The sequence below is a fragment of the Megalobrama amblycephala genome, linkage group LG23 (assembly GCF_018812025.1).
Source record: "Megalobrama amblycephala isolate DHTTF-2021 linkage group LG23, ASM1881202v1, whole genome shotgun sequence".
Classification (NCBI taxonomy): Eukaryota; Metazoa; Chordata; class Actinopteri; order Cypriniformes; family Xenocyprididae; genus Megalobrama; species Megalobrama amblycephala.
Genome location: NC_063066.1, coordinates 5,352,254 through 5,367,381, shown reverse-complemented (window position 1 = coordinate 5,367,381; position 15,128 = coordinate 5,352,254). Strand labels below are relative to the sequence as shown.

General features: G+C 38.4%; 1 protein-coding gene across 4 annotated transcripts in view; it reads right to left on the bottom strand.

Annotated features, from left to right (window-relative positions):
• Nucleotides 1-15,128, bottom strand: part of glra1 (glycine receptor, alpha 1) — a 79,748-nt gene that overhangs the window by 520 nt on the left and 64,100 nt on the right. For all 4 annotated transcript variants that reach the window (XM_048176654.1, XM_048176655.1, XM_048176656.1 and 1 more), the window contains one exon: nt 1-2,942. This exon is cut by the window's left edge and continues 520 nt beyond it. In XM_048176654.1, coding sequence (XP_048032611.1) covers nt 2,655-2,942 — 288 coding nt within the window. In that variant the 3' untranslated portion in view covers nt 1-2,654. The remainder of the gene's footprint in view (nt 2,943-15,128) is intronic.

The window sequence follows — 15,128 nt, the reverse complement described above, 5'->3', positions numbered from 1 at the left end:
ATGCCTCAAAAGAAGATTCAGAAACCATCAGGACATTAGATTGATATTTTCATGATTATTAAGCCAAGGAACAAATCGTATTTGCATATAGCACATATTTCACATCACACTGTCCTTGTGTTACTCGTTATAACTCGTCTTGTATATTGCGTGTGAGAGGGCCCAGGGCGTCACTGCTGTCATTTACACACGGGACAGTCCGGCAGCATGGTGAATAGCCTTAAGCAGGGTTCGTCAAGAAACAAATCGGTCGTTAACATCAACATGAAGCTCAACGTATTTCTACAAATGTTCTCTAAATGTGTTTTTGACTACATATTTGAGTTTCCCATTTCAGAGTCAAGAATGAGCACATCAAGTGTATAAAGCAACTTTATCACTTTCCACACTGTATGTACACTGTGATGTATATCATACATGGTGTGCCTCTATCAGTCTCACAGATGAAGTTTAACCTGCTGGAAGAACCACCATTTTCAAACAACAATGATCATTAATACCGTTTGCAATGTCACAGATCCAGTCGCGAACACTCCTTTCAGCACAATTCATCACGTGTGAACATTCAAATGATGTGTGAAATGTGTTCTTGCTACATTGTGCTGTGTGTAGATAGCGTTTCACATTACAACCTTCTTCTCGAGTAGAACTCGGCTTCTGCTGGACGTATATCATACAGCGAGGTCGAATATATATATAGTGTAATCCAGTGTCTTCACTGGTGAGGTATAAACCAGTTTTCAGATCACACATTTGAGCACTTTGTCACAAGCCGATTCATTTGAGGGAGAAGATTTGACATTAATCATCAAAAAATAGCCCTTCAAATTTACCATGATGCCTTGAAATGAATAGAAATAAATTAAATGTGCCATCAATTACCTTTACTCTCAACTGAAATCATATACGTACAACAAAGCATTATGATACCACTACTTGGACCTAGATGGAAGTTCATTTTTCTAGCTAATATTTTCTGTCACAAAATGTACAAAGATATATGCTTGTAGGTTTTCTCCAATAAATGTCTGAAAAACTGAATAAATTACAAATGTTACAGGTCTTACAAAATTGGTCAAACAGGATGAAATGGAGACAACAAAATCTAGTCAAAACCTGAAAGGCAAACGACTACAGAGTAACAAAACTGCTCTTTGGTTTTAAACAAACAAACAAAAATATCTATGTCACGCATGGCAAAATCTTGCATATCCTACACGGAGCATCTATCACACAGCCTGGACACATGCTCACTTTATATAATGGTGTTTCTCTTCAGTTCGGCAGTCAAACAAAACATTACAAAAGTGAAAAATGACATCTATATCATCTGCGCCACGAAAAAAGCCTCGCCATGCAAAGGCAGCAAATGAGCGTGACTGGAAGAGAAAATTGAACATGTACGAAATAGCATCTTTTAGGGCCTTCAGAATAAAACGGCCATATTCGACAAGATGAACACTGAAAAATAATTGCATATACGATTATTGCATAGAGAAGCCAGATGAAGATGCATCCTAAATTTCAGAAACTAAACCTTTGTGCACTTCTTTATTCTGTTGCACAATGCAGTGTTTATACATATAGTTTGAAAAATCACCGTAATATACATTTGGTTGGAAATATAGATCTAGTATCATGGCACTGGCTGGACGGCTAAACCAAGCTTAGAAAAATAACACCGTTGAAGTATGAGATATGAAAGATCCCTTCGCTTTTCTCTCTTCCGCCCGTTTCTGACATATTCCAAATTGATGATGAAAACGATGGCAAAACAAAAGAATGCAAAGCGAAAAAAATGCTTAAAGGTATATTTTATTTATTTTACATACTGTATATCTATATTTATTTAATAAATTATTTGTGTTTTTTCCCCCTCGTGGTTATTTTAGCATTTAATATATCAAACAATGAACACATGAATAATAATTTTTTTTTTTTTTTTTTTTTTTTGGTCAACTTGAAAGATGAGGTTTGGCACACGAACAGAACATAATCTGATGTTTTAAACAATAAATAAATAAATAAATAAATAAATTTTGAAATGAGCACAGATAGAGGAACACATTGACCACAGCTCGAATAAATAATTTTTTTTCACTGGCACTCATCAAGATCCATTAATAATCGACATCAGAATGAAACATCGTAAGACCCCAGGACCAAAACAAATCTCGGTCTCTGCAACATTTTCATTGTGTATTCATGGAAGCCCCAAACTGCCTCGAGACCCCAAAAATGTTTCATTTTCAATGACTTTCTTATGGAAGTATTATCATTTAAATATATGATATATTACAGCAGTAATGTTTCTCCATATTCTCGCAATGCAGTGCGTCTTCAAGTTGCAAAAAAAGTTCTCCTCTTGGATTCCCAGTCACAAGTTCAGAAGTTCTTAAGTTGGATATTTACTTTTAGTCATTTTCATTTTTTTAGTAAATATATTGCCACATTCATATATCATGCATTTTACTGCATTGCTATTGCACAGGTCCGGATTATTCAGGAGGACAGGAGAGAAAGAGACGAAAAAAAAAGGAATAAATACCTCTGCCGGGGACTCGTCATCACCGAAAGCGAGTGAGAGCACTGCAGTGAGAGAAAGGCGGGCACGGTGGGACGAGGGGAGGGGCGTAGAGGCGGGTGTATTCTCTTTACTGCTTGTGAACATCCTCGCTGCGTATGATCTTGTAAATGATCCAGTAGAAAATGTTAAAAATGAGGAAGACCAGCGGAAAGGCCACACGCGACACCGTGTCGATCCGTTTGGCGCGGCTGATGAAGAGCTTGCGCATCTCCTCGACGGTCTTCTCAGGGGGGTTGGTGGAGGTGGGTGCGTTGTTGTTGTTGCCCTTGATGGCCATGCCGTCTTTGGCCTGGAGACACGCCGGACCCATGCCGTAGGCGGCGAAGCTGAATCTGCCGTCTCCCGCCTCGTCCTCCTGCAATACAGCACAGGTGTTGAATGGTCAAGAAACCCATTATTCACACGCTCCACCTTAAAGGGGACCTATTATGCCCCCCTCCGTCCTTTTTTTTTAAACGAGATGTAATATAAGTCTCTGGTGTCCCCAGAATGTGTGTGAAGTTTCAGCTCAAAATACCCCATAGATCATTTATTATATATAGCACCATTTTTGAGTGGAAGGAAAAACATGCTGTTTTCGTGCATGTAGCTTTAAATGCAAATGAGCTGCTGGAGAAGAGGGCGGAGCCTGCACAACTAATGTTTCGGATACTCTAACTAACAAAACATCTGTTTGGTTTTGATTATCATCTGTATCACGGACACGCTCACATGACATTGAAGTTCTTCTTCATCATGTAAGTCATTTGCATGCATTTTAAATGCCATAAAAGTCTAAAACTTCTGATATATGGTTTTCTGAGTGCACACCTAAACTGATTTCTCTTACATGTTTTTTAACTGTCAAATAAACACAAGGTTATGTCAAAAACAAAGTTCACAAACACAGTCGGTTATGTCTGTGAATGTAAACAGCAGAGAAGGAAATTGCACCCAAACATTTTTAATTCTCTCATTGTTTACTCACAGAGACCATTCACACATCAGCAACAAAATATGGAAACCGCGTTAAATTTGGGGTATGTATTTTTTCAACAATGCTGTTGGACATTGTTGATATTTGAAATCAACCCAAACAAGCCCACCCCTCTCTTGATTGCTCCGCCTCCAAAACTAACCCTTCCAATCCTAACCACCCTGCTCCGAGTCGGTCTCGAACCCCGGCCAGTTCGCTGCTGGCAGGCAAGGCGAACGCACTAACAATGACGCTAAACACCGCATTCTCTAGCGGTTGTCAGTGTGCAGTGGTTTACCTGCTCAACTCTCACTATTTGGCCACTGTTACACACGCAATGCGAGAGTGGATGTCTGTTTATCACAGCTGACACGCAACAAAATGCTTCACGAAAAATAAAGCACAGATGATAAACGAAACGACAAGGAAGCACAAAAAATGAACATACATTACACAAGAGTAAATACAAACAAGTGTTCGTTGTTATTTACCAACAGCACAGCAGCTCCAGACAATCAATGGCATTCAAACCCAGTGTTACTCACATGTGAAGCGGAATCAAAGCAGCCTCCACATCTGTTTTCAGGCCTTCCCGCTTAGCTCTCTCCAGCGCTGGAAAGCTTTTCTAATATTAACGCTGGTCCTAAAGCGCTTGCCCAGTCATAAACCTTCATTCCAGTGATATTCTTTTGAGCTCTTTTGTATTGTGCCTCATCATCTCTCTTTGTGCATTTCTTTTTTTCAAATCTCCCTCTTGCTCGTTCTGTCTCCTCGAGCATCATACGCCCCCTAATGCTGACTGGTTAGATGTTTGTTGTTGGTGTCGACCTGACTAACTTTCAAACAGTGTTGTTGGAAAAAATACAGTGGAGTTTTAAATTTACCTTTATTGACTGAAAAGTCCATTCAGGAAAAAACTTAATAGCACAGTCAGCATTATATGATATAAATATGCGCAATGCTAGAGACTTTGTAAACGGGTCACGTTCTGCGCTCGTCCAAGCAATGACACTGACAAAAGAACGTTAACCCAGGGTTCAGGAATGTACAGTGTAAAATTTATGAATACCCAGGATTAATTGTTAACCCTAAAGTATGAGCAGAGTAAAACGTGAAGCAAGATGGATTCAGTTTAGTGTTGTCAAAAGTACTGACTTCACTGCCAAGTCGGTACTTTTGACAACACTAATTCAGTTTACCCAAGGTTTACAATGACCCAGGGTTAACTAGTGTGAACAAGTGTGAAAAGCCCTCATATAATGCCAGTACCCAGTAATGGTACAAGCTGATGCCTCAAAAACCACTCGAAGCAATCACAACATTAAAGGTGCCCTAGAACTTTTTTTTAAAAGATGTAATATAAGTCTAAGGTGTCCCCTGAATGTGTCTGTGAAGTTTCAGCTCAAAATACCCCATAGATTTTTTTTAATTAATTTTTTTAACTGCCTATTTTGGGGCATAATTAGAAATGAGCCGATTCAGGGTGTGTGGCCCTTTAATTCTCGTGCTCCACGCCCCAAGAGCTCGCGCTTGCCTTAAACAACATAAAAAAAAAGTTCACACAGCTAATATAACCCTCAAAATGGATCTTTACAAAGTGTTCGTCATGCAGCATGTCTAATCGCGTAAGTACAGTGTTTATTTTGATGTTTACATTGACTCTGAATGGATTTGAGGCTATGCTCCGTGGCTAATGGCTAATGCTACACTGTTGGAGAGATTTATAAAGAATGAAGTTGTGTTTATGCATTATACAGACTGCAAGTGTTTAAAAATGAAAATAGCGACGGCTCTTGCCTCCGTGAATACAGTAAGAAACGATGGTAACTTTAACCACATTTAACAGTACATTAGCAACATGCTAACGAAACATTTAGAAAGACAATTTACAAATATCACTAAAAATATCATGTTATCATGGATCATGTCAGTTATTATTGCTCCATCTGCCATTTTTCGCTGTTGTCCTTGCTGGCTTACCTAGTCTGATGATTCAGCTGTGCACATCCAGACGTTAATACTGGCTGCCCTTGTCTAATGCCTTTCATAATGTTGGGAACGTGGGCTGGCATATGCAAATATTGGGGGCGTACACCCCGACTGTTACGTAACAGTCGGTGTTATGTTGAGATTCGGCTGTTCTTCGGAGGTCTTTTAAACAAATGAGATTTATATAAGAAGGAGGAAACAATGGAGTTTGAGACTCACTGTATGTCATTTCCATGTACTGAACTCTTGTTATTCAACTATGCCGAGGTAAATTCAATTTTTGAATCTAGGGCACCTTTAATCCATACGACCCCAGTTGATAAATCAATATCTAAGTAAAGCAAAAGCGTGATTTTTTCCCGATTCTAAAGATTTCAATAGGGATGTCAATCACAATTAAAAAATTTGTTGCAGGGCAGGATTTCTGCTGAACTGGCTGGGGGGAAAAAATAATGCAAAGCAAAATGATACGTCTAAGAAAAATGGTAATATTTCAAACTTTTTAAGCTATAAAACCATGGCTTTCAGCCAACTGTCATACGTGGGTTCATGAGCTTACATCATGCTTCACAACGTGCTCATGTTTACTTCAAGCGTGAACTCAAACGCACGTATGACCGCTGACAGGCACCAATGGTTTATATTAGAAGTTGCTATAGCTGCTTCGTTCTGCTTCATCCACTGGGGTCGTATGGATTAATTACTGTGGGGGTTTTTTTGGGTTACTGTCCACTTGCATTATATGATAGATTATTATTTTTCTAAAAATCTTTGTGTTCATCTGCAGAAAGAAAATCATATACATCTTGGATGGCATTAGGGTGAATAAATAATGAGAGAATTTTCATTTTTTGGTGGAGTATTACATGTTTTATGAGTATTAACTATTGACTTGTGTTAGATAGACGGCACAGGGTGCAGTCATAGGTCACAATATTTCACGTTTCAGTTAATGGACTGACCTTGCCTTGCTCCCCACCTCCACATGCTCTTATTTGAGATTCAGCAGATGGACTCTATCTTACACGTTAATGAAAACAGAACCAAAATAACCACCTCGGTTAATTACATTTCAGCGCGGGTAGATATTTCACCAAGATTGTGCCTGTTTAAACACAAACCGCAGAAGCGAAATAGGATCATTATGTTCGTAATGCACGTTTTCAATTTACAGGTGCAAACATCTAACTATCCCGCTCGCTTTTAGTGAAAGATCAGCCATTTTCTACGCAGGACTCCATTTTTAGACACTTTGTCCTCCTTCTGTCCTTGTCTTTCAGCCATCCCATTTATAACTGTTAATGTGTGCCGGGGTAAATGGAAGATCACACTAGGATGTGTGTGTGTGTGTGTGAGGGGTGATGTTATTCCACTGCCCCTTTGTTTTTGTATACGACGCTGTCTTTGATGCCAGGGTGCTACAACCTTTCCTTGTCCTTCAGCCGCACTGGCTCACCATTTGTAAGTATTACGGATGCTCGGCTTTATTTCTGCTGCCATATGATTAATGTGGTGGCTCCGAGACGTGACGTGGAGCTGTAAAGAGGAGCCGGGCTGCAGCACCGCTGCGTCCTGCGTCACTTTCCCTCCCGGCCCGGCCCCTGCCAGATTCATTACCCTCCCTTCCTAATTAAAACTCCGCCATTACTGCATTAGGCGTGCCAGCTGCGTTCCCAGTCCAACTGTTAGAGGGGAGGGAAAAAAAAACAATAAGCAGAACGCTAGCCTGCGTCCTCGAGGTTTAAAGCGGAGTGCGATATTACTGCCGAACGTCAGAATGCAGCTCACGGCAGCGTTTGCAAATCAGGGGTGTGGCATCCGCCACTATATACAGGACCTCTTGGCTCCTTCATCAATCAAAGCCCGTAGATGTGACTGATGTTTTGAGGTCTTTTATTGGGATGTTGTGATTAACGACAGAAACCGAAATGGCTGTAAAGTAGCAGCCTCATGCTTTTATTGTATATATCTATATACATTTAAAATGTTTTGCATCAGATGTCCGGGATGGGGATGATTTTATATAAAGCATATATTAAAGTGAAAGTCACCTCTATCATACACATTGATACCGGGATGATGTACGACATTTATCTATCTGTGTAGGCCATTACAATGCATTGCATTTACATACGTCTGTTGTTTTATCACCTATGGGTGAGTTGGAATGAATATTTTACGAGCTGCATATGAAACAGATTCAGGCGTTATGCTGATGTGCGCAATGGTTATGAGTCTTGAATGAATATATGTTTACAAAAATGTGATTTTTTTTCTCCAATAAACATCTGTGGCCTCATAAATGCTGGGAATTCAAATGAGAAGCCGACAAATAGCATTTGTTTGGTGCATATCCTGCAAGCATATCCCTAATGGCCAAAATCATTTTCAACCCTGTTTTGGGACAGCCACTGACATCAGCTGCATCGGTCCAATCACATCTAGAAACCTTTCTATTCCTGTCGCACTGTGCAGTGACCTCCAGGGTATAAGGAGAACTGCTGGCTCAAGAGCGACATTTCAGGCCAAGCATTGATTCTAAATATGCTTACTAATTAAACACTTGCCTTTTGTATTAATAGAGCTACGTCTTGAGCCGCATGCATTTTCTTATAACAAAGCATTTGCCCCAAAAAAAAAAAAAAAAAAAAAGTTTTTTAAACTTTCTGATGAAAATGCAAATGCTTGCCCAAGTTGCGACCACAATAGAGTTTTCTGCAGGATTGAGTCCAAAAACCTCGTCAATGAGTTGTTGTTTTTTTAAATGCCTGAAATAAGGTTTGTGGTTAACATCAGCTCAAGATATTTTCATATTTTATTCTATGACATAAAATATATTGAAAAAGGCATTTGCTTATTGTCTAAAAATGGGACTACAGACACTGTCAGGGACATGAAACATTACGTCAAGCAGGAAAACTCTTCTACTAACTTGTCTGCTTGTTCTTGCAAACCATTTTAGCACAAGTTTTCTAACTTGTACATTTTAAATAAAGACCGAGCATCGGAGCATAAATGAATCAGTGTGTCGAATCATGATTCAGATCGCGTGTCAAACCGCCAACGGCTGAAATCACGTGACTTTGGCGCTCTGAACAGCAGATTCGATACACTGATTCATTTGAGCTCCGAATCTTCCTGAAGCAGTGTTTTGAAATCGGCCATCACTAAATAAGTCGTTATTTAGTTTTTTTTTGGCGCTCCAAAAATATTCTCGTCACTTTATAATATTAATATTGAACCACTGTCCTCACATGAACTGATTTAAATATGTTTTTAGTACCTTTATGGATCTTGAGAGAGGAAGTGTCCATTGCTCCCTATGGAGGCCTCACGGAGCTATCGGATTTCAACTAAAATATCTTAATTTGTGTTCTGAAGATGAAAGAAGGTCTTACGGGTGTGGAACGACATGAGGGTGAATAATAAATGACAGAATTTTCATTTTTGGGTGAACTAACCCTTTAAAAGTTATAGTTTTCAATTATACTGTAATGTTCAATGGTTATAATTAATGGCTAAAATTAAGAAATAAATCCATCAGTATCAGTGATTCTGGTCTTCATTCTTAGTAAAAAGATGAAATTAAACAAATATTTAAAAACATGCAGTCTTTATGTTGTTTCTACATTATTTTGGAGATTAAATGTGAAAGTATTACAATATAAAAAAAAACATGCAATTAATTATTATTATTATTATTTTTTTTTAAATTGATTGACAGCACTAGTTTTTGTTGAGAGAACCAGAGTGATACCAACTTCCAGATTGGCCTACAAAAGTACGTCATCACTGCTGTTCTCAACCCAGAATTCTCAGCACGGTTGACTAACAGTGCTGGTAGACTGCGTGTAGTGACATCGGATTCACTCAGGATTGGTCACTTTTCTGTTGCCTGTTTCTCTGTAGCTGGCCAGACGTGCTATTTGATCGAAGTAAACACAAGTTAATAATAAAAATATCCCATCCATAATGCGGTCACAATTCACATCTCTTATCATCTGCAAACTCTTGCATTATCAAGGCAACGACTGATGCATTTGCATTACATTCCAAAGAGCTCTGTTATCAGCACCACAGTGGACAACGAAACCATATCTGTACCGGCTGGGGCGGATCGACATGGAATAGAATGGTTAAGCAAGGAGAAAGGTTGGGCCTGGCGGTGGAAAAGCAGCTTATTTCTAGGGTTTCTAGGATCTTGTGTGTGGTTGATTACACACTCAAGTCAAAACAACTCACCCAAATGTCATATTTTGGTCCCTACATGTGTCTCAGGTGTCTCTTTCAAAGTAACTATGGGATTTTTCATCCCATTTTAGAAATCTAATCCTCTCCTGAACAACCGACATGATTTGAGTTGTCATTCATGTCTACAGCACAAGCAGTACGAGACATGCTACACTGCCATCAGAGGTGTGTTAAACCAAGAATCCCTATTACTATATGAACACCACAAATAAACCCTGACAGCATGATCAGGTCCCTGATGCACAGAGCTTATTTTGCAATAATGACCATCTGACTGTGCATTATCTCACCTTAAAAAAAAAGTCAACCAATATTTCATGTTTATTCATTTATTATTTTATTCGTAGGAGGCTGGATGTGCAGTCAGTTATGCAAAGTCGTCCTGGTCAACGGACATTACTCAAAAATATTTGACTGCTGAGTGATCTAACTAACCGATCAGAATCAAGTATTCCAGAGTCGCGTAATGCAACAACAAAAGACTGCAGTACTTTGCAGCACACTACAGTCCGGTGCCAAGTCCACTCAACACCTCAGGCTCTATTAAACACTCCAGAGCTGCACTATAATTCAGGCTGCACCAAACCAAATAAAACCACACAAATCAGCCTCACTCTGCACCTTTGCCACCCCAACTCAAGACGGCCAGCCAGAGTGCGACAGTGACTTAGTTATCTCCTCATGCTTATTTGCATAGACAATCACCCCTCGTATGAACAGCAGCTGCAGCGTTCAGAGTTCCCTATGAGCGATCCGCCCTGCATCACAATCAGCCCTAATGAGGTGATTACTCTCCATCAATAGGCTACTCACTAATATGCACTTGTCATTGTTAGGCAAGGCAAAGACATCTGCAGTCCAGAGGTCGCACTGCTTCACCCAGTTATTAATACAGCTCTGTCAGGCCATGCAGTCTGGCACAGGGGCATTCTGGTAGTCTGATGTACTCTGTTATGCACACATTGTGTAGCAATAAACAGAAGGGCTTTTCACACTTGAAATAGTTATTCTAAATTCTGGATAAATGGAATCCTGGGTTATCGTGCTTCACGTTTCACACTGCTCAAAATTTACTCATGGTTCACAATTAATCCTGCATTCTAAAAAAAGCTGGGTTAAAAACAACCCAAGTTGGGTTGAAAATGGACAAAACCAGCGATTGGGTTGTTTTTAACCCAGCAGCTGGGTTAAATGTTTGGCCAACCTGCTGGGTAGTTTTATTTAACTCAACTATTGATTAAAAATTACTGTATTGCTTGCTTAAAATGAACCCAAAGTATGTTGGAAATTAATATGTTTAATAAATTAACATTTATTAATAAGCTTAATGAATAATAATTCAACTTTAATTAAATTTTAATTAAATTAAAATTGCTTATTAATAAATGTTCACCTTTTCATTATTATTGTTGCCTCTAGTAATTATGTGTTGAATTTCCAACCTATTTTGTGTTCATTTTAAGCCAGCCATATAGTAAGTTTTAAACAATACTTGGGTTAAATAAAACTGCCCAGCACGTTGGGCAAACATTTAACCCTACTGCTGGGTTAAAAACAACCCAATCGCTGGGTTTGTCCATTTTCAACCCAACTTGGGTTGTTTTTAACCCAGCATTTTTTTAAAGTGTGGGTATTCGTAAGATGACGTTTCACACTGTACATTCCTAAACCTTGGGTTAATGGTCTTATTTGCATATTTGCGATGTCAGTGTCATTGATTGGATGAATGCACGCGACCTGTTTACATAACTCTAGCATTGTGCATCCTCGTATTACCGACTGTACAATGAAGTTTCGGTAATACTTTACTTGAAGGGGTGTGCATAAGACTGACACGACACCTTCATAATCATGACATGACATGTCATGAATATGAAGGAGGTTTTATGAATGTTTATGATAACTGTCATTAAATGTCATTCGCTCAATTATGTCATTTTTAATGCAAAGATGACATTGTTTGAGATGTCTGAGTTATGACAACTTGACATAAACCAATACATCATAACCTGTCAGTGTCTTTGTCATGACAACTTGACATTATTTAGCTTTATGGGTTAAGATTGCATTAAACTGTCATGTAGTTGGTTTTGACATTGGCTGTCATGAGGCCATTATAATAGTGTCATAAATATGTATCTTGAGCTCAAGTACAGTGGTACAAATTGAACTTGTCATTAAAATGTCATTAAGTGACAATACTTTGACAAATAATTTTATAACAGCGTCATGACTATTTTTCATTTCATGTTTTTTTTTGTTTTTGTTTTTTGTTTTTTTAAGTTTCCTCCAACAGAAGGTCAGATAATAGACCATTTCAAATTTCGTAAAAAAGATGACACTGTTATAAAATAATGGTAACACTTTATTTTAGGGTCTTTTAACTAGTTGCTTATTACTATTAGCATTCATATGGCTAAAATATTGACTATTTATTAGTACTTATAAAGCACATATTAATGCCTTATTCTGCATGATCTTATTCTACATTCTTAATCCTACCCAATACCTAAACCTAACAATTAACTATAATAAGCAGTAAATTAAGAGTTTATTGAGGGAAAAGTCATAGTTAATCATTTATATATGTGTTCCCTATACTGAAATGTTACCAAAATAATGTAATGTAATGTTAACCCATAAAGCTAAGTAGTTTTTTAAGTTTGATAATTAATCTGCTATGTCATGTTTATGACAGGTTATGATGTTTTGCTAATGTCAAGTTGTCATGACAAAGACACTGACAGGTTATGATGTGTTGGTTTATGTCAAGTTGTCGTAACAAAGACATCTCAAACAATGTCATCTTTGCATTAAAAATGACATAACTGAGCAAATGACACTTAATGACAGTTGTCATAAACATTCATAAAACCTCCTTTATATTCATGACACGTGTCATGTCAAGATTATGAAGGTGTCATGTCAGTCTTATGCACACCCCTTCAAGTAAAGTGTTACCGAAGTTTCTACTGAATGGACATTTCGGACTATAAAATGCAAGAATGAAACAGTCTCTTCTTCGTTTTCTGTCAGCATTTGACAATTTCTTCTCAAACACTGAATTTACAGTTTATATACAATGCCAGTGTTTCCGTGACTGTCCAAAGCAGGCAAATAGGAGTATGTGATTGGTTTTCGGTTGCTAACGCTGCATTCACACGGGGCGTCGGCGTTAACGCTTCTCATTTACTTTGAAAGGGTGACATTATGCGTTGCCAAACTGAATTGTGGGTTCCATTGCGTCACTTCACTCGCGTTGCAAGCGGAAGAAGTTGAAGATTTCTCAACTTTAAGCGCCAACGCAGGCGTCATCCAATCAGATTGCCCTATGCAAATACCTTAGAGCAGTCGCTAGCCAATTGCGTCGTGCAACTCCAGAAAGCAATGTGATTGGCTGTTATCACTATAAAGGTCACGTCAACACAAGCTTCAGACACGCCCTCTGTCAAGCGTTGACACCCCGTGTGAATGCAGTGGAAGTTTCTAGCTGTAACATTCTAACATCGCATCATTTCACACTGTTTAAAGGTGCCCTAGATTATGTTTTTAAAAGATGTAATATAAGTCTAAGGTGTCCCCTGAATGTGTCTGTGAAGTTTCAGCTCAAAATACCCCATAGATTTTTTTTACTTAATTTTTTTAACTGCCTATTTTGGGGCATCATTATAAACGCGCCGATTTTATGCTGCGGCCCCTTTAAATCCCGTGCTGTCCGCCCACAGAGCTCGCGCTTGCCTTGAACAGTGCATAAACAAAGTTTACACAGCTAATATAACCCTCAAATGGATCTTTACAAAGTGTTTGTCATGCATGCGGCATGCATGCGTCGGATTATGTGAGTATTGTATACTGTTATATTGTTTACAAATATCACTAAAAATATCATGATATCATGGATCGTGTCAGTTATTATCGCTCCATCTGCCATTTTTCGCTATTGTTCTTGCTTGCTTACCTAGTCTGATGATTTGGTTGTGCACATCCAGACGTTAATACTGGCTGCCCTTGTCTAATGCCTTTTATAATGTTGGAAACGTGGGCTGGCATATGCAAATATTGGGGGCGTACATATTAATGATCCCGACTGTTACGTAACAGTTGGTGTTATGTTGAGATTCGCCTGTTTTTCGGAGGTCTTTTAAACAAATGAGATTTATACAAGAAGGAGGAAACAATGGAGTTTGAGACTCACTGTATGTCATTTCCATGTACTGAACTCTTGTTATTTAACTATGCCAAGATAAATTCAATTTTTCATTCGAGGGCACCTTTAAGTTTGGCACCACAATGCAGGGTTAACACCGAAACAGGGTTTCATAACTCCTGGTAAAAAGTGGTGCTAAGCCCGCTTCTAAATGACAAGTGTGAAACGTTCTTCTACCCAGGGTTAAAAGCGGTGTTTAGAACGAAAATGACCCAGGGTTAAGCGCAGTGTGAAAAGCCCTGAGTTGTTTCCAGTAAATAATCTAGATATTAGTCAAAATGCTATAAAAGTACATCATATTAAAGGATTAGAGCTAAATTACAGTCTATTTATGCAAATAAACATAAACTTGCATCTTCATTTGAACTCCAAAGAATCTTTGCATGTCTTATGGTGTGTTCAAGTCATGTCGGAAAGATCGTATGTACGAGTTGAACGCACATGAATGCCACCACAAAGTTGTAAATACCAGTGGGAAGCTCGGGATTTTCGTTAAGCCCTGATCTGTATAAGTTGGGGGCATATCAGTGAGAAACATGGTGGAATAACACAATATTTAGCAGTGACATTGTCAGGTTTTTTTATTTAGAATAAAATAAGCTAATTCCCTGCATGAAATATAATAGCATTGTAATATAACAATATAATATGTAACGATTAAGTTTACAGAGGCTTCATAAATTAAAACACCAAAAAGCAAAACACACCTGATGCACATTCTTTGTTCTTCATTTTCTAGAAGTAAATTTCAAAAACCTTGCTGTATTTTTGTGTAGTTAATGTAGTTAACGCCATCTTGCTCCGACGAAAACGGACTTGAATGCACCTGATGTCATAAACACGACTTTCCACTTGGAAAATACGAACTTCCCAGGAGGACCTGAACATACCATTGGTTTACTGAGTGTCTGATGCACACAAAACTGGAACATTGGCTGAATTATTATTAACATACTAGCATACTAGTATTTCTGTCATATCTTTATTTGCAGGAAATAGTATGAGTACAATAGTAGAATGCTATTACGTCAAATCACAGTGCTTCATGGGAGTCGTGAGTATTAAAATGTTTTATTGTCACAGTTCTCTGATTGGTGGAAATTTCACTGCAGAATCATGAGTAATATAGTTCTTTTTAC